Consider the following 18,662-nt stretch of genomic DNA (forward strand, 5'->3'; position numbering starts at 1 on the left):
GGTCGTGCAAAGAGTCCTAATCGCATACCGTGGGCTGCGAAACTCTATTGTATGATATTCACCATCTAGTGCTAACATGCCCCCCTTCGAGATGCTCAACCTCTGGTATCCTCCCCACAACGCCCCCGATACCTGCCTCATGACGTGCTTTACGCCGTCTTGGCCTTGTCCTCTTCTTGCTGCTTCCTCAGCTCCTCCCTCGGTGGCAGCACATCGGGCCCAAAACTGAGCGGCAGCAGCTCGCCCATTGTCCTCACAATCCACTTGCCCTCCTTGTTGAACATGAAGATGGGCGTCTCGAGCTTCAAAAACTCTCGCAGGAACTGTCTGCACATGCCACACGGCGAGCAGAAGTCTTCAATGTCGGTCGTTACACCAACGGCTTTGAAGCTCCCGATGCGATGGCCTGCCATGACGGCCGTGCCCATGGCCACGCGCTCGGCACAGGTGCCTACTGGGTACGACGCGTTTTCCAAGTTTGCGCCAGTTATAGTATGGGCGGCCGATGTGTCGGTTGCAGACGACGTGGTGAGCAGGAGGGATGCGCCGACGCGGAAAAGCGAGTATGGGCCTGATGAAGCATGCTGTCAGCATAGCATTCTGCAGAATCATCTCTCGGATTACTGCTACCGCCATTCATCACATGACACACGTCTCGCCCACTTACAGTAAGCTTTCGCCCTCGCCTCGAAGCACTGCTCGCCCAAGACCTGCAGCTCCTGTGCCGAAACACCATGGATCAACCCATTTTGCTCTGTCACAGCTTCACCGGGGCTGAATTTCGGTATCGTGACTGCTGACATGGTGGAAGGAAAGGGAAGGAGAGAAGAGGCGACGCGACGCGGGGGAGTTTTGGCAGACGGGACGACGCGGACCGAGGCTTGCCGCGGGGCACCAAGCTATAGCGACAAAGGAAGGTTCGGCCACCTCCGACGCCTCTTGTCAGATACAAACCATGCTACTACCTGACGACCCCTATCAGATGACCATCATGCTAACGACCGAGCCAGTGGTGGATTGCTGCTGATGATAGCAAACCGCGCCAAGCTCCTATCGACTACCTGGGTATCCTGTTGCAGTTGCGTCGGCTGATCCTCTACCACGACTACATTATTCCCATCATCCAGCATTTGCATGCGCTAGGCTTCCTGGACGAGATCGTCTATACACAATCGTGCAACATTCCCATCGACGCCATGTCTTTGAATGCGGATTCCTAGATTGAGGCTTATGAGATATCTGCCAAGGAGAATGAGTAAACTCACAAAGTCGTACAGGTTGATGGACTCACGTCTCGCCTCATGAAGTATCTTCAGACACTGAGTCGTTTACAAGTACCACAAACAGCGTGCAGTTGACACATTGTTGACACTGAGACAAAGACATGCATGCCGTCTACCTCAACAATGGAGCCCCAGTTCAGCTTGCTCGCAACATCGACCGTTCACTCTTCCCGTAGACGCATACAGTGCGCAATTCGAACAACGCGATGTTGACTGTCGGCACTCCTCCGAATAATTCTTACAAGCAGCAGAATTCCTTCACAGACTCCATTCATAGTCAATACAATGACTCGCCGCAACCTTTCCAGCGGTTCGCACGCTGAAGACGAGCAGCCAGAAAGCGATGTGCCATTCGTGGTCGGCAAGAATCGAGAGACGGGCGATGCTTCCAAGAGTGTTTCGATAAAGTCGGCAGTCAAAGAGCAATGGCGAGGAGAAGGGGAAGAAGAGAATGACTTGGAGCCTCACGAAGCCATGCGCCCCAAAGTCATACAGCTCATGCTCCATCTCTTTCCTGATTACTGTACTGACGATGTGAGGATCGATCAAATACATGACGGTAGACATAACCGCATCGTCAGCATCACGCTCTGCAAAATACCGCCGAGAGGTCCTTGGTATTCAAATCGGGCTATACGCGAGATATTTCAGCCCTGTTTTACAGGCCGAAAGGAACGTACAAGTCCCGCAAAGCAATTCGTGTTGCGAATTCCGCAAAATCCTACTCAAAACATGCACCAGCAAGTTACTACCCTAGCATACTTGGGTCACAAGCTTGGGCACCCTGTCCCCAAAGTTACCGTTTTTGACGCAGGTGCAGAGAACGCCCTAAGCCACGCATACATGCTTCAGCAGTGGTTACCTGGCCAGCCTCTCAGCGACCTATGGCCAACGATGAATCAAGCCCAGCGACTCAGCGCTGTCCGAGCCATCTCTAACATGATTCTAGAGATAGGAAAGATCAAGAACAAGTGCCCTGGCCTTATTAGCATCCGCAACACCACCTATGATCTCAAGCGCGATATCGTCAATACTGAACCTATACCCATCCCCCGCACCCGACCTACTGCTCATTCGACAAACGTCAATACTTCACTCGCCGAACCACAGAGTACAAAGGATTTCCTACTCGACCTCTGCACCCGTCAACGCGCATATGCTGCCGCAGCAAAACAACCCGCCTGTAACGATCTCTGGGACAGGATCATCAAGATGATCGAAACGCTACATTCTTTACATGTCATCCCTGACTCTCTGCCGTTCTATCTCTATCACAGCAATTTTCATCCGCGCAAACTTCTCGCTTCTATTACGTCGGAGTCGACAGTGAGAATCACGGGTATCATGGATTGCGACCAGGCACTGTTTGCGCCAGCTTTCTTGAGCACACGCGCCCCGTCCTTCGTGTGGAATAGTAGAGCCATTAACGGAAACGAAGACGGCGGAACATTGGTCGACCCAGATGAAGCAGAGTTGCTAGAAGCTAAGCGAACTTTCGAGAGTGTTGTCGGCGAGAGCTTTTTGAAGGAGGCTTTCTGTCCGGAACTCGTGCTTGCGCGCCGGTTGTGGCAAATTCTGACTGAGGGGTTTACAAATGGCGAGGACATGTTTCTCGCCGAGGACGTCGTGAGAGAGTTTGAAGTGTTGCATCCAATGGCGTAGATGAGCGTGTATGAGAGGTCACGGATGCCCATAATATATGATCGATTTTTTTAAATAAAGCCCTGGGCATTGGATGCTTTAATGAGACCCAAATCGGGTTAGTACGTCATAACGCGCCGTTTTCGCGCTTTCAGGGACGCGTCCCTGGACAACACCACCATCTTGACAAGAGGCTACGCCATTCACATATGCATACAATCATGGTTTGAAGAATGCGATTTATTCTACCAGCACGCAAAGAGTGCGTCTATCATGCTAGCGCCACAGATGCATCGAACCCAAATGACTGCTCAAGCAGACACCGTCTGCGCGTGGAAAGGATAGTCTGTGTAGCCCTTTTGCGGCGGATCAGCGCCGTAAAACGTGTTGCGGTCATATTGATTTAGCTCCAGGCCCTCAGCGAGGCGCTTGGGAAGATCAGGGTTTGCGATAAACCACCGACCGAAGATGATGAGATCAGCATCTCCAGACTCGACCTTGGGCGCTGCATTGTTCCTATCGAAGCCACCAGCTGCCATGAATTTCACACCACCCTTCTGCAGGATGTTGCGGAAGTTTACGAGCGTGTTGCCCTTGACTTTTACAGTTGCTTCCGCTTCTACGCCCTTGCCTCCTTTTGTCGTGTATGCGGCTAGAGCGTCCATCTTGGCCTGTTCGTCTAGGACCTCATCGAAACGCGGTTCGACCCTAGCAATTGTCAGTGTTGATTCGGCATTCAAAGTTGGTCGGCTTACATATGAACATAGGCCGGTCTCTCGCCCTCCGGAAGCGATGCAATCTTTTCGCACAGATATTCCCAGTGTTCGTTCGGATTACTGTCCTTTGTGTTCTGGAAGTAGTTGAATGGGCTGAGACGGATACCGACTCGATCGGCACCGATGGCTTTTGAGCACGCTTGGATAACTTCGAGGGGAAAGCGGCTCCGTCCTTCTATCGATCCCCCGTACTGGTCTGTTCTGAGATTGACGTTGTCGTGTAGAAATTGGTCCAGCAGGTATCCATTCGCGCCGTGGATCTCGATGCCGTCAAATCCAGCCTCGACAGCCTTCTTCGCGGCCTTAGCCCATGTCTTTGTCAGATCTTGAATCTCCTCGACAGTCAGCGGCTTGGGTGGATGGTCAGCGCATGCAACGCCGTCAAGCCAGTTGCCCTCCATGGGCACGTCGCTCGAGCTGACAGTTGGCGCTCCGGCGCGAAACGATGGTGGACTAGCACGGCCGGTATGCCATAGCTGGCAGAAGATGTAGCCACCCTTTGAGTGGACGGCATCGGTCACCTTCTTCCAACCGGCGATTTGAGATTCGGAGAACACGCCCGGTACACCTGGGTATCCGCTGGCCTGCTGCAAGTCAACACGTTTGCTCCAATGCGTTGCGATCGACTTACGTATTTGGCGATATCAGTAGCCTCCGTCAATTGCAGCCCCCCTTTGCTCGCACGTTGGGTGTAATGCTCAACGTGCAGCTCTTTGGGCACGAAAACGCCCTCTTCTTCCTTGATAGCTCGCATGCGTGTCAATGGCGCCTGCACGATTCTGTGTTCAAGCTGTAGAGGACCTAGCTTGAACGGCGAGAAAAGTGCAGTCTCCTTGAGTGGCTGGAAGCCAGTCGGGCTGTTTGCTTTCGGCATATTCGCGAGTTGCAATACGTGCACTGGGGATTGCGAAGAGGAGGGAATGGAACGTGGCTACCACAAAAGATTTTGAACAGCTACATGGTTGCCGCTCAGGGTCCTCCTATGTACCTTGCGCTAGTTTCAAGACCAGTCGTCTCCATGGCTGCAGATCCCATGTTGGGAAGTGGTGTTTGCAGGTGCAGGAATGGGGGAGGGGCAGACTCAGCAAGAGAGGTGACGAAGCTGAACATCTGCGGTATGCGCACAAGCAGCCATCCGTACCACCCGGCTGAGCAGGGGCCCAAGAGTGGGGTATTGTGGGCCCAGCCATCGGAAAGGCGAAATCGTCTATCATCGGAACTGTCGCCTCATGTCCAATCAGCGATAACATTACGTGAGGAGGGTGTGAATGCTGCAGCCACGCGTGTTCGCTGACCATATTATGAAGTCGGCTTCGTGTTTCCACCGTCTCATTGCTCTCTGCTGAGGTTTGACTCCCATCATGTCTTTGCCGATTCCGCCGAAGAGCAGTGCAGCCAATCCACCACGGGGCCTTTCCGCTACCGAAGCCCTGACACCTCTCATCCAGACGACATTCCGAACACCAGATATCACAGCGTACATCAACGGACGGAAAACGGTCATCAGTAATCCGAACCCGCATTGGACGCTGTTAGACTACATCCGCTCGCAGCCAAACCTCAAAGGTACAAAGTTGGGATGTGGCGAGGGCGGGTGCGGCGCATGCACCGTTGTCCTACAGGTTCCAGACTGGCAGTCTGAGAAGAAGAGAATCAAGCATCTATCGGTAAATGCATGCTTGTTTCCCCTGGTTGGAATCGATGGCAAACATGTCATCACAGTCGAAGGTATTGGCAATGTCAATCGACCACATCCTCTGCAAGAAAGGATAGCCAAGTTGCACGGCAGCCAATGTGGCTTTTGTAAGTTGAGCTGAATCTGGGTGTCAGTATCTGTACTGATATACACCAAATAGGCACACCGGGTATCGTTATGAGTCTCTATGCAGTAGTGCGCAACGCATACAACCCGGAGACAAAGAAGTTCCACCTTAGCGCTCGTGAGATTGAGATGGAAGGCCATCTTGACGGCAACTTATGCCGATGCACAGGCTATAAACCGATACTTCAAGCTGCGAAGACTTTTGTCACTGATGATCTGAAGGGCCAGCTGGCAGAGGAAGATGAGCAAACGGCTGGCGAAGCTGAGAAGTTCGAGAAAGACGTCCTCGATCTGACTCGCAATGGCTGCGCTGGTCCTTCTAAAGTTTCTTGCGGCCGGCCCGGTGGCTGTTGTAGAGACTCACCATCTGATAGTAGCTCCACAGACACCAAATCGGATGCCTCGTCGCCCCCAACAGAGCCAACATCGGCGTCGGAAGACGAGCACATACCAGTCATCTTGGATGCGAAGGAACGGCCGCAAGCAGATCCCGCAGTAAGCGGCGCTGACTACGCAAAACCACTGAAGAGCAAGGAGCATGGTGCGGCTGCTGAAACCAAGACGACCACGTCTACTATGGAGGCACCGGCCGCGGGCTCGGTCAAAGGAATACCCAAAATTGAGTTCTTGGAATACGCTCCAGACACCGAGCTCATATTTCCGCCTACGCTATGGAAGTATGAACCACAGCCGCTATGCTACGGTAACGACAAGAAGATCTGGTTTCGACCTACCAAGCTTGAGCAGCTCGTGGACTTGAAAGACGCATACCCGTCAGCCAAGCTTGTCGGTGGTGCCAGCGAGGTGCAAGTGGAGGTTCGCTTCAAGAACTCTGATTTTGCTGTTTCTGTCTACATCTCGGACATATCAGAGCTGAAACAGACAAAACTGCCCATGCATGCAGAGCTTGAGACAGCCAACGAGCTTGTCGTTGCCGCAAACACTCCGCTTACCGAGCTTGAAGAGATTTGCAAAAAGGTCTACGCAATGCTTGGGAAGCGTGCGATGGTGCTAGAGGCCCTTCGGAAACAGTTGCGATACTTTGCGGGTCGCCAGATTCGCAATATTGCATCATTAGCTGGCAACATTGCAACCGCATCGCCCATCTCAGACGCCAATCCCGTGCTCGTCGCAGCCGGAGTGACACTTGAAGCTGTCAACAAGAAAGATGGTCGCGTCGATCTTCCTATGTCAAGTTTCTTTGTCGCTTACAGGACTACAACCCTCCCGCCTGATGCAGCGCTCCATCGCATTCGAATCCCTCTGTCTCCACGAGGGTCGCGAGAGGTTCTCAAAGCGTACAAGCAGGCGAAACGTAAGGACGACGACATAGCAATCGTCACGGCTGCGTTTCGAGTGCGTCTTGACTCGGAAGGCCTAGTAGAGAATGCTTCAATTGTATACGGCGGCATGGCGCCTATGACAAAAGAGTCGCCAAAGACACAAGGGGCCCTCTTGGGGAAGCCTTGGTTCCACTCGGAGACCCTTGACGCTGCTCTTACAGCATTGCTGCAGGACTATGATCTTCCATATGGCGTCCCTGGTGGCATGGCAGACTACCGGAAAACGCTCACACTTTCGCTCTTCTTCCGCTTCTGGCATGAGTCCGCCGCTGAATTCGGTCTGGGCAATGTCGACAAGCAGGTGATTGATGAGATTCATCGCGAGATCTCAGATGGTGTTCGGGATAATTACAACCCCTACGAACAACGTGTGGTAGGCAAACAGGTAGCACACCTGTCTGCCTTGAAGCAATGTACTGGAGAAGCAGAGTATATTGACGATATGCCGCGACTAGACCAAGAATTGTTCGGTGGGCTCGTTATGTCGACAAAAGCACATGCCAAGATCTTGCGCATCGACTGGGAGCGAGCGCTCGAACTGCCTGGGGTCGTTGGCTACATTGACCGACATAGCATCCCTTCGGACGTCAACATTTGGGGCTCGATCAGGAAAGACGAGCCTTTCTTCGCTGAAGACAAGGTACTTTCGCATGGCCAGGTCATCGGTATGGTCTACGCTGAATCCGCTCTGGAAGCTCAAGCGGCGGCTCGAGCTGTGAAGGTCGACTACGAAGAATTACCCCCCATCCTGACCATCGACGAAGCCATCGCAGCCGAGAGCTACTATCCACATGGAAAGTTTCTACGGAAAGGCCTCGCGATCGACGACAAGATGGCAGACGCTTTCACTCAATGCGACAGGATCTTTGAAGGTGTGAGCAGGCTAGGCGGGCAGGAGCACTTCTATCTCGAGACTAACGCAGCGCTGTCAATACCTTCTGGAGAAGACGGAGCCATGGAGGTTTGGTCGTCGACACAGAATACCATGGAGACCCAGGAGTTTGTGAGCTCAGTGCTGGGTGTGCCGAGCAACCGCGTCAACGCACGCGTGAAGCGCATGGGAGGCGGCTTTGGGGGCAAGGAGTCGCGCAGCGTGCCCTTCGCAGTTTACACTGCGATAGCCGCCAGGAAAGAGAAGCGACCAGTGCGCATCATGCTGAACCGCGATGAAGACATGCTACTCAGCGGTCAGAGACATCCCTTCCAGGCTCGTTGGAAGGTCGGCGTCTCGAAGGATGGCAAACTCATTGCCCTTGAAGCTGATGTGTACAACAACGGTGGCTTCTCTCAAGACATGAGCGGAGCGGTTATGGACCGATGTTTGACGCACTTTGACAATTCTTATGAGTGTCCACATGTGTTCCTGCGCGGTCACGTATGCAGGACCAACATTCATAGTAATACCGCGTATCGAGGGTTCGGGGCGCCTCAGGGCATGTATTTTTCGGAAACTGTCATGTACAACATCGCAGAGGGTCTAGGTATGGATGTCGATGAGCTGCGGTTGCGGAATCTGTACAGACCTGGACAACATACACCATTCTTCCAAAAGATCGACGAGGACTGGCACGTTCCTATGCTCCTACACCAGCTGAGCAAGTCTGCTGACTACGAGAACCGAAAAGCGGCCGTCAAGGCTTTCAACTCGAAGAACCGTTGGAGGAAGCGCGGTATATGTCTCGTTCCCTCAAAGTTTGGTCTGAGCTTTGCGACAGCTCTGCATCTCAATCAGGCAGGTGCATACATCAAGATCTATCACGACGGCAGTGTGCTGCTACATCATGGCGGAACGGAAATGGGACAAGGACTCTACACCAAGATGTGCCAGATAGCAGCACAAGAGCTTGGTACCCCACTTGATGCTATCTATACTCAAGACAGCCAAACCTACCAGATTGCAAACGCCTCGCCTACCGCTGCATCTTCCGGATCCGATCTGAATGGCATGGCTGTCAAGAACGCATGCGACCAGATCAATGAGCGGCTGAGGCCGTATCGCGAAAAGCTGGGGAAAGACGCGCCCCTCAAGGCACTCGCTCATGCCGCCTATGTCGACCGTGTTAATCTCGCTGCGAATGGCTTCTGGAAGATGCCCAAAGTCGGGTACACTTGGGGCGATACAAATCTGGAAACTGTCAAGCCCATGTACTACTACTGGACACAAGGAGCGTGCTGCTCCGAGGTCGAGCTTGATCTACTCACGGGCGATCACACCGTGCTCCGGTCAGACATTATGATGGTATGTCTCATTTTGATATGCCTATATCTCAGCGTGCTAACAATACTATAGGACGTCGGCAACTCCATCAATCCTGCTATAGACTACGGACAAATCGAAGGCGCTTTCATTCAAGGCCAAGGCCTCTTCACCATCGAAGAGACGCTTTGGACCCGAACCGGTCAGCTCTTCACTCGAGGCCCTGGTACCTACAAAATTCCCGGCTTTAGCGATATCCCGCAAATCTTCAACGCAAGCATGCTGCGTCACGATAACGACGGTAACCCACTATCATGGAATCACTTGAGAAGTGTGCAAAGTTCTAAAGGTATTGGTGAACCGCCCCTGTTCTTGGGATCAACGGTCTTCTTTGCGCTGAGAGAAGCGGTCGTGGCAGCGAGGAAGATGAATGGAAAGACGGACGATGGGGGCTGGAATCTGGATAGCCCGGCTACATGTGAGAGATTGAGGTTAGCGGTTGGGGATGATCTTGTGGACCGGGCGAGAGCTGTGAGGAAAGAGGGAGAAACAAATTTCTTGGTTGCTGTGGCGTAAGCAGGTCCTTCAGACACGGCAATTTTGTTCGAATACGAGAAAAGTATCCTTTGGTATTAAGTGTCCCATAGCAGGCTTCACTGCATTGCCGTCGGTTGAGATGTGCCTATCGCGCGGCAAATCGGAAAGCAAAGCCCGATGGCGATGACCTCATTTGTGTCATGACTAATGAGCGCGCCGCAAGTGTGTCAAAACAAAGTCGCGTCGCGTCGGGCCAAGATAGAGCAGCAACCCTCTCCAACCATGTTGGTTATCTCCAATGCAGCTCACATATATGGTCTCCTGCCATTGCCGTACCCTCCGACATGACAGGTCCACATTAGGCCACCATAGTCTATCCGCATGGGAGCCACGCTCAGCGGAGATAACCGCAAACTCTCCGCGCTCTCCGCCTTTCCAGCCCGACAATCAGCCGTGCTATTCACCGCATTCTGACCACGCACCTGCTTTGGTTTGCAAGTCCAACACACGGAAAAGAGAACAAATTGGTCACAGCAGGATCATGGCTATTGTCTTGCGATGGAAAACCTTACCCCCACTCTTGAGAATGCGTTCCCATACCTGCGCCACCACGCGTGACCCCGCCCACTAGCGGCGCGACTCAACTCCACACTCGGCCGCGATAGTCGGACTTTGCGACCCCGATAAGCATGCCTCTATCCGACTCACGCTATCGTGTAGTACTCCGTAATGCGGCTTCTTGAGCCTCTCTTCACCCCATTTCATCCCCATTGCCCCCATCCTTTGATCGGATCATCGAAACAATTTGTCTGATACTGCGCTATGGCATCCACTACTGTCGACAGTGCGAATCCAGCAACCCGTGGACGTAAGAGAAGGAATCTTGGCAAGAATGAGGGCAAGAAATTTGTTTGCACGACTGATGGGTGTGGACGATCTTTCACGAGGGCTGAGCATTTGCAAAGACATTTGCTGAATCATTCGACTGGAGAATATACTTGCGATCGATGCAGGGCTCACTTCAAGCGGAGAGATCTTCTTGGTAAGAATGATGCACTGTTTCCTTGGCTTGCAGACTACATGGCTCTCTCTTTTTGTCTCTCGTTACATGCCATGCTCTCTGTTTAGTTGCATTATTTCGTAGACCCTCAGGGCTTTACTACACTTGTCTTGCATCACAAAACGCAAAGGCGCCACTCTTTGGTCGCTAACATATATGCGCAGAGAGGCATATTAGTCGCCATCGTCAAAAGGACGAAGAAGCTGGCGCCGAAGGCTGCGGAGTATTGAACACTCGAAAGCGAATGTGGAAGGATGCCGAAGGCAAGATAGTCACTAAGAAGCCTAGCTTATCCAACGACGGTCCGAACACGCGGTCTGTGTCGCAGCCACAGAGTGAGGGTCTACTGCAGTCGTTGCCGGACTTCAACTCTTTCCCACACCAAGGTCTTCCTATATCCCCACCAACATCAAATAATCCCTCCATATCTCATTCCCTCGACGACAACGACTCTGGCATCGGAACCCATTACCCATCCATCACCCTCAATCCCAACAGTGTCTCTACGTCTAGTTCGTACTCGCCTACAGATCAGCGTTTCTGGTCCAGCGATAACACGCAGGCTTCAAGCGGTTCAAGCGATCCATTCGTCTCTACAGTCTTTGACAATGCGCCATTCGACGAGATATTCAATCCAGATACGGCGAGCTCTTTCAATGCGCCCTTCACAACCATGAGTAACTATAATTGGCTCTTCGAAATGGACTGGGCGAGCAATGAACAGGCTCAACAACCTATTGCGGGAGACCCATTCCCTGTCTTGTCCGGTGGAAACAACAATATCTCTCAGCCGAGTCATGCTCTCGATTTTCAACTGGACCATATGGATATAGACGCGTCGCTATCGACAGTTGGTCAATTTGGCTCGCTTCCATCTCAGTCAAATGGACCTCCTCATCCCCACTCGCCAAGTGCATTGATAATCACGCCGCCACTCGACGAAGGAGACAAATTGGCTACTGGCACCATCTTGCCTTCTGGCGCCAAGGCTATTTCCATGGACGGAACAAACGCCCCAGCGTCCATGATAGACAGTAGTGCTGTTCTGGGTGTGGAGCGACCCATGTCTCTACTCCAGCCATCACGAAGCTTGCCAATCATTGATGAGCTGGCTCGTCAGCAGCTACTCGATCTCATCGACATCATACAGCCTACCGTACCAGACGGTAGTATAGTCATGCGAGATCACCCGCTACTTTCGTTATCCTGCTTGCAAACTTACTGCGATCTCTTCTTCACACGCTTCAACACGACATACCCGCTGATTCACATGTCTACATTCGATCCATCAGAAGTCGATACTCTCCTTCTTGCATCAGTGTTGCTACTAGGTGCGACTTATGGAGAGAAAGATGCCCACCAGCTTGCTGTGAGTAGATGTGCACCTTCACGATTGAACTCTAGTTGACCCATATCAGGTATGCATTCATGACGTGCTACGACCACAAATCTTTGCAAACGCAGGTTTTTCGGCAAAGCCGGATCTCTGGGTCCTCCAAACTATCCTGTTAGTAGAGTGCTTCGGTAAAAGCAGAGCTGGTCAGAAGCAACACGACATGTCACATTTATTTCATGGCCTGCTCATCAACCTCATTCGTCGAAGCGACTGCCAAACCATCCGGCCACCGACACCGGAAGAGGCTGCCGATGACCTTGAAGATGACTGGCGGACATGGTGTGAAGCAGAGCAAAAGAAGAGGTATGTATTCATCAAGTGAACCCTCACGGCGCCTTGCTCAGAATGCGCAGGTTGGCGTTCCTATGCTTCATGTGGGACACACAACATGCAGTACTTTTCTGTCAGTCATTATGCATGTCCGCCTTTGAACTTCGCTCCAACATGCCCTGCGATCAGGCCATTTGGGAGGCCGACTCGGCTGAGACATGGCATCACCTACGGCAGAAGCAACCAACCACTCCGCTGTTTCTATCATGCCTGAAAATGTATCTTCACCCTGATGCTGCCACAATCCCCAAGAATCTGAATGCCCTATCACGTTCTCTACTTCTTCATGGTCTGATGTCAGTAGCATGGGACATGCAACGCCGCGATCAGACATCACTAGGCGTCGTCGAGTCAAACCCACTAGGCAACTGGCAAGCTCGTCTCGCGACCTCTTACGTTGCCTGGTATGCGGATTACACAACTTTCTGTACCACGTATCTTTCCTCTCTCCCGTCACCCACACACCCTCTGGCTAAAGAATTTCATGTCTACCGCACTGCCACACTAGCGTTGTACCACTCCGCGCACATCCTCCTCCACACGCCTTTCCTCGACCTGCAGATTTACGCTGGTGCCCGTCACATACTTGGCCGCCCAGTGGCTCGTCACGACTATGCGCGCTCTCAACGTGTGGTAAAGAAATGGGTAGCGGAAAACATCCAAGAAGCCGGAAAAGCAGTCTGGCACGCCGCCGCCCTCGTAAGCGAAGGGGTGGATATCCTCGATGGCGAACTCAGCTCCTCGGATATTGGGGGAGGAAGACTATGGCACCACGCTTGGGCTGTGTACCTTGGCACATTGGTAGTCTGGGGAGTGTGGTATGCTCGACCACAGCCACCACCTTCTTTCGGAGATCAGTTGCCACAGCACCTTCAGCATCAATATGATGACGATGAGATTATCTGGGATCCTGCTGCGGAGATGAAGACACTCCTTGACGCTGTTCTCGGAGCTCAGCCCGAGAAGCTCCTTGAAGCTGGTGGTGACCACATCGTTACCGGCAATGTGGGCAGGAGAGGTACAAATGGTCTCGCAGCAGTTGTGAGCAGATGTTTGAGCAAAGTGCGATGGGCTGTTGTTCATGATGGTATGATGGTGCTTAGAGGACTTGTGCAGTGGCGCTTAGTTGGTGGGGGTGCAGGACTTGGTGGCCTGTGAACGTCATGATCTAATGCTAAGGCGGTTACTTCATCCTCGTCTCTAGATACACGATTGTTATGCAGTGGCTTCTGCGGAAGGCTAGACGAACCGTGGCTACGATTTGACCAAAAGCAACTTAAGATTATAATTCTCGACGCCGAAGATGAGCAGTAAAGCACATACTTGGACTGGAACGTGGCAGTCCCCTGAGCTCTACACTGAGCTCGTTCTAAGTAAAATATCTCCACATTTCACTATTTTCTCCATCGCCCAGCTCACTGGTCTTGACGTCCTCGGCTTTGAGTACAACGCCCTGCGCCTTGTCCCTCCTTCGGTTTTCCAGCTTCATCCACATTCCTAGCCACAGTGTAAAGCAAATACACGTGACATTGCACGCCGCCGTTGCATAGAGCGTTGGCAAGTACTTTGGTGCATACTGCTGTCTAAATGTCCCAGCGGAAACGATTCCTCCAAGGTTACCAAGCCCAACCATGAGGCCCGTCGTCGCAGCGCGAGCGTTTTCGTTGAGGTTGTTGTTGTTGTGCCACGAGTACACGAGGCAGGAAGGGACGTACGCCCCCGCGCAAAGCATGAAGCAAGCAAAGTATGCGACGGCTTTGTTGCCGAGAACATCAACCGTTGCAAGGATGATGAGTCCGACAAGAGAGATGCACAGAGCACCGCAGATGTGGAAAGTACGTTCACGGAAGCGGTCGCTACTGTACGTTATGCATAGCAAGACGACAAAACCCACAGCATTGGGCGCCACGGTCCAGAGATTGGTCTTGACGACAGAGTAACCCAGCCGCTGGACAATCTGGGGCAGAAAGTTTGACGTTGTGCTGAAAGCGACAGGGTAGGTGAAGGAGATGATGCACCAGGGAAGCATCTTCCACGTGTTCCATTCCTTGAAACACTCTCGTATGTTGAATTCGTGGGAGCCGGAGGAAGACAGGTCGCGGAGTGTGCGACGTTCAGCCACAGCACGTTCAGCCTCGTTCAAGAACCATGCTGATTGAGGCGTTGCCGGCAACCAAGCATATGCTATTAGAGCGAGCACTACCGTAAGTGCTCCCTCGATGATGAACAAAAACTTCCAGCCCGGGATCTGAGCATGGTCAATCTGGAAGACGCCAAAGGAGATGAGACCGCTGAAAGCCCCAGCGAGAAGTGCACTACCGAAGAATAGCGCAATGCGAAAGCCGAGTTCGCCACGCGTGTAGAACAAGGTGAGGTAGAAGACGACGCCTGCGAAGAACCCGGCTTCAAAAGTACCGAGCAGAAGGCGAATGACGAGCATACCGGCGAAGTTGTATGCTGCACATTGGAACAGGGCCATTGCACCCCATCCCACCATTACTGCAATTCAATATTAGTTCATGACTTATTTGGCTGATAGTGCTGAAATACACGAGATCATTGACTTACAGGATGGAAGCATTACCCTACCACTCCACTTCTTCGTCAACATGTTAAGTGGAAGATCGCACAGTCCATTTGGAATGTAGAACAGCAAGATCAACAAGCTATACTGCTCTCCGACGAAGCCAAGGTCCTTGTCCATGCCGTCCGTTTTCGCATTCCCCAGGTTCGATCGGTCAACACTTTGGCCAAGTTAACCAGCTGTACAGGACAAATGTGGGCTCCAAAGAAGTAAACTTGCCTGTTGAAGAAGTACATGACTGATAGAAAAGGTAAGAGGTAGAAATCTAGTTTACGCACTACATGGTGTGTCAGAACATGATCATTGCTCAGTGATAACCCGAGAACGTCGTACCATAATCGCTTTCAGCTTTCTTGTCGATGACATCTGTTACTATACCGGCTTCTTCTTTCGACAAGCTGGAACCCGATAGTCTCGGGGTTTTCTCATCTGCCATGATGATATTTCCTTGTGGCTGGATCGGCATGGTGTTTGGCGTTTCGAGGCAATGGTGAAGCTGAAGCCACTGCAGATATTGCACAAAGCACAAGATGCACGCTGTGTTGGTCCAGTTCTCAAAAGCATACTACAGCATATCTTTATGTAGCATACTGTCATTTCACGTCTCGCTCTTTACGTGGGTACGTGTCACACGCCTCGGAGCCTCCCATTCTTGACCCCAGTCTGCATGCACTTCTATTGCATAACATGGCTAAACACATCAGCAGCGCAGCGCATAGCGGCATCGTTTGAGACGAGCCACATAGTTTAGAGCGAAGGATTGCGCTCAACAAGTCCATCATTGATAGGATGATAGCCAGAAGAGGAGATGTTGATAAGAGTGGGGGAGCTGCCATGTCCATAGGATTGGCTAGTGACAGTGGATATATGCGGAGATAAGCATTCAAGAAGATGATGTCTTCGTTGTATCACACCCACAATACCGAGCTTGAACAAAAGATTGCATGACGGTGTATGGATGAGATGTTCAGAATCCAAGTATGCACGTGCAGTACGAAAACGGAAAGGCATGGGTTGATTGAGACAAGAACACTGCCAAGTCATACATCTATTCGTTGAAGCCAATACTTTTGCCTCTCTTTGAACTCCAAAGCCATGCACAAAAACCAAAAACAACCAACATGTCGAATAAATAGGCTTTTACGTATCTTTCAGAAATTGCTCATAGTACTGGTCCATCCATTTCACAGCAGCCATGCCATTCTCCTTGGTACCATCAACAAATCTCCGCACTGTACCCACATAGCCATCCGGACGCACATTGACCACAACAACCTCCTTCTTGTCAAGTCCGTCAAGCCACTTGTCCATGCATGTTTGCTTCCGAGTGTCTTTGTCGGGGACATTATCAAGATACAACGTGAAGGCGGATTCACGGAGTAGCGCTGGCAGATCTCGTATCTCGAAGTTGTTGCGATCCTCATCGGTTACCAAGGCATAGGTGAAGACACCGCTGACAGGCGTGTACCGCTCAGGAAGGACGAATTGATCGTGAGGTGCTGCGAGAGGGGGCTGGACAGTATATGAGGCGTTGCCAGCAGCCGTAACACGTCCGACGTATGAGATGTTTCCTGAATGCGCGTGACAAACGGTCTCCAAGAAGGGCATCGACGTGCGAATATTGTGGGTGAAGAAGTAGATACGGAACTGGCCGAGTGCAGGGATGTCGGTCTGGACATCGACTGGATTGGCATCGATGTAGCGCGTAACCTTTGCGGGTGGCAGGAGGTAGCCTGGCTTTAGATGTCCTCTGTTGTAACCTTTGGCTTGAACGTTGAGTGTGTTGAGGTCGTAGCTGACTCCGTAGCCAGAAATGAAGGCGACGTTCTTTGTGAAGTTTGCCGCGAGCGCTACCGGGTCTCCGTCATGGAAGGCGTTTGAGTGCTCATAGTCAAAGTCGATCAAGTCCTTGGCAATCTTCTGCCGTTCCTGTTCGTAGGATTCGAGTAAGACAGGCTTCGCAAGGCCACGTATTGCAAAGTTGAGTTTCCAGGCCAGATTCCAGGCATCTAAGATATCAATATACAAGGTCAGTGCATGTCTCAGACTCGGGTTCGTACAGGGGAAGTTGTACCGTGCATTGATGTGTTCATTCCCTGTGCCGCCTTGGGGGAATGGGTGTGACTAGCATCGCCAGCAATGAAGACGCGGCGCTCGTCGTCTGTGAAGCGCGCCGCGACTCGCTGTCCAATCCTGTAGCGTCCGAACCACTCGACGTTCCTCCACTCAAGCCTGTACGGCTGTAACATCGCCTGCGCTCGCTTTTGCACAAACTCTTGTGTGGCTTGCTGCGCTCCGATTGCCTCTGTTGATCCGGGCCGCAGTTCGATGTAGAGACGGGTCAGGCCCCTCTCGCGAGGAATCATCAAGACGGAGCCTAGTGCGTCTGACTGGATAACCACCTTGCTCCAGATGTCGGGAAAGTCGGTATCGAGCACACCGTCCAGTACACCCCAAACAGCGTCGGTCGATGAGCCCACAGGTGTCGCACCTGGAATGGTCTTTCTCACCTTGGAGTGGGCGCCATCGCATCCCACCATGTACCGTGTGGCGAAAGTCTTCTTGGCGTGGTTGACATGTTGCTGGCAATTGACGGTAAGCGGACGGATGGACATGGGCGTGTATTCAAAGTCGACAAAGGCCGTGTTGCGGCAAACGACAACGCCTCGTTCGCGCAGATCGTCTTCGAGGACGCCTTCGACCATGCCCTGGTGTACCAGCAGTATGTATGGATCAAGCAAGTCGACCACGGGCGGGTAGTGGATCTCGCGACCAGTGCGGTGGAGCGACTTGTCGGCCGACGACTTCCAAAAGGCAATGTCGTAGATCTTGACGCCCTTGCGGAGCAGCGGCTCGGCGATTCGCATCTGGCGCAGAGTCTCAATCGTCTTTGGCTGGATTCCGTCGGCGCGCCCTGTCTCGGTGCGGTCGGGTCGGTCGTCGATGATGCGCGTCTTGATGCCGTAGCGCACCAGGTTGTCACTGTTGGAGTCAGCTTGCTCCTTCCGCTCGGCATGCTGCACATGACGTACGCAAGCATCAGGCCAGCTGGTCCGGCGCCGACCACCATGACGTCGCTCATGAAGCTCGAGTAGTCATCGCTCTTGGTGTACGAGAACTGCGAGGCCACCTCGACGCTGCTGCCCGACGAACGAGATTCGGTGTCTGGGATGCTAAGGCCGGGAGCCATCTTCTGTCTGACCGACGACGGCGGGCTGTTGGACGTGGAGCGCTTCATGAGGTTCCATAGTGAAGGAGCCATGCTATAAAGCCAATGGCTTGCCGTGGTGGTGATGGCCGGCCACTAGGAGCAAAGATGGGGGTCCGCAGGTACGTGGGAAGGATGGAGGGACATGGTGCGCATCTCTGTCGAGCATCTGCCCATTTTCAACCCATTCCAGATTGCCATGACGTCTGGGGAAGTACGTCAAGGTGCTGCTGCACGCGAAAGTATCTTTTGTCATGGGCTGATGCGACGCAAGGGGTCGCGAGAGACACATGCACTCCGCCGTGAACGCGTTCCCTCCGCCGGGTGGGAAGAGCGCTCCCGCCCACCCCGGCATCCCTGCATTCTTGCCGTATCCCCCCCACCGTTGGCCACCAGCACCACGGTACGCTTCCGACGAGTGCCAGAAGCCCATGGGAATGCACATGCCGCTATCTCTACCATATCAAACATGTGTACCTGTGTTA

At 52.6% G+C, this 18,662-nt stretch overlaps 6 protein-coding genes across 6 annotated transcripts; 2 read left to right on the forward strand and 4 right to left on the reverse strand.

Moving 5' to 3' along the window:
• Positions 1-6: 6 nt before the first annotated feature.
• Positions 7-854, reverse strand: ACET3X_007047 (uncharacterized protein). Its single transcript, XM_069453244.1, has 2 exons — positions 668-854; positions 7-571 (listed from the first exon to the last, which is right to left on the reverse strand). Exons 1-2 carry the CDS (start codon positions 801-803, stop codon positions 150-152), a joined length of 558 nt encoding a protein of 185 aa, XP_069305815.1. The 5' UTR covers positions 804-854; the 3' UTR covers positions 7-149.
• A 224-nt stretch (positions 855-1,078) lies between these two features.
• Positions 1,079-3,005, forward strand: ACET3X_007048 (uncharacterized protein). The gene has a single exon (XM_069453245.1). It carries the CDS (start codon positions 1,569-1,571, stop codon positions 2,943-2,945), a length of 1,377 nt encoding a protein of 458 aa, XP_069305816.1. The 5' UTR covers positions 1,079-1,568; the 3' UTR covers positions 2,946-3,005.
• A 230-nt stretch (positions 3,006-3,235) lies between these two features.
• ACET3X_007049 (uncharacterized protein) lies at positions 3,236-4,574 on the reverse strand (the record flags this gene model as incomplete). Its single annotated transcript, XM_069453246.1, has 3 exons — positions 3,236-3,632; positions 3,680-4,284; positions 4,332-4,574. 3 exons carry the CDS (start codon positions 4,572-4,574, stop codon positions 3,236-3,238), a joined length of 1,245 nt encoding a protein of 414 aa, XP_069305817.1.
• A 487-nt stretch (positions 4,575-5,061) lies between these two features.
• Positions 5,062-13,543, forward strand: ACET3X_007050 (uncharacterized protein; the record flags this gene model as incomplete). Its single annotated transcript, XM_069453247.1, has 7 exons — positions 5,062-5,503; positions 5,557-9,104; positions 9,156-9,553; positions 10,613-10,641; positions 10,824-12,028; positions 12,078-12,358; positions 12,409-13,543. The coding sequence occupies 7 exons, from the start codon at positions 5,062-5,064 to the stop codon at positions 13,541-13,543; spliced, it is 7,038 nt and encodes a 2,345-aa protein (XP_069305818.1).
• A 211-nt stretch (positions 13,544-13,754) lies between these two features.
• On the reverse strand, positions 13,755-15,435 carry ACET3X_007051 (uncharacterized protein; the record flags this gene model as incomplete). The annotated part of the gene is made up of 4 exons (XM_069453248.1): positions 13,755-14,884; positions 14,954-15,129; positions 15,189-15,246; positions 15,303-15,435. 4 exons carry the CDS (start codon positions 15,433-15,435, stop codon positions 13,755-13,757), a joined length of 1,497 nt encoding a protein of 498 aa, XP_069305819.1.
• A 569-nt stretch (positions 15,436-16,004) lies between these two features.
• ACET3X_007052 (uncharacterized protein) lies at positions 16,005-18,428 on the reverse strand. Its single transcript, XM_069453249.1, has 3 exons — positions 18,002-18,428; positions 17,044-17,951; positions 16,005-16,978 (listed from the first exon to the last, which is right to left on the reverse strand). The coding sequence occupies exons 1-3, from the start codon at positions 18,229-18,231 to the stop codon at positions 16,110-16,112; spliced, it is 2,007 nt and encodes a 668-aa protein (XP_069305820.1). The 5' UTR covers positions 18,232-18,428; the 3' UTR covers positions 16,005-16,109.
• Between the last annotated feature and the right edge of the window lie 234 nt (positions 18,429-18,662).

Source organism: Alternaria dauci, chromosome 6 (genome assembly GCF_042100115.1).
Source record: "Alternaria dauci strain A2016 chromosome 6, whole genome shotgun sequence".
In the NCBI taxonomy this organism is placed as follows: domain Eukaryota; kingdom Fungi; phylum Ascomycota; class Dothideomycetes; order Pleosporales; family Pleosporaceae; genus Alternaria; species Alternaria dauci.

Bases quoted from the DNA above. Each gene is read 5' to 3' on its own strand.
- ACET3X_007048 (XM_069453245.1), top strand. From the start codon at position 1,569: ATGACTCGCCGCAACCTTTCCAGCGGTTCGCACGCTGAAGACGAGCAG.
- ACET3X_007052 (XM_069453249.1), bottom strand. From the start codon at position 18,231: ATGGCTCCTTCACTATGGAACCTCATGAAGCGCTCCACGTCCAACAGC. The intron at 17,952-18,001 runs GTACGTCATGTG...TGACTCCAACAG, and splicing joins CCAGCTGGCCTGATGCTTGC to TGACAACCTGGTGCGCTACG. The intron at 16,979-17,043 runs GTACAACTTCCC...TTGATATCTTAG, and splicing joins AATGAACACATCAATGCACG to ATGCCTGGAATCTGGCCTGG.
- ACET3X_007047 (XM_069453244.1), bottom strand. From the start codon at position 803: ATGTCAGCAGTCACGATACCGAAATTCAGCCCCGGTGAAGCTGTGACA. The intron at 572-667 runs GTAAGTGGGCGA...ATGCTTCATCAG, and splicing joins GGCGAGGGCGAAAGCTTACT to GCCCATACTCGCTTTTCCGC.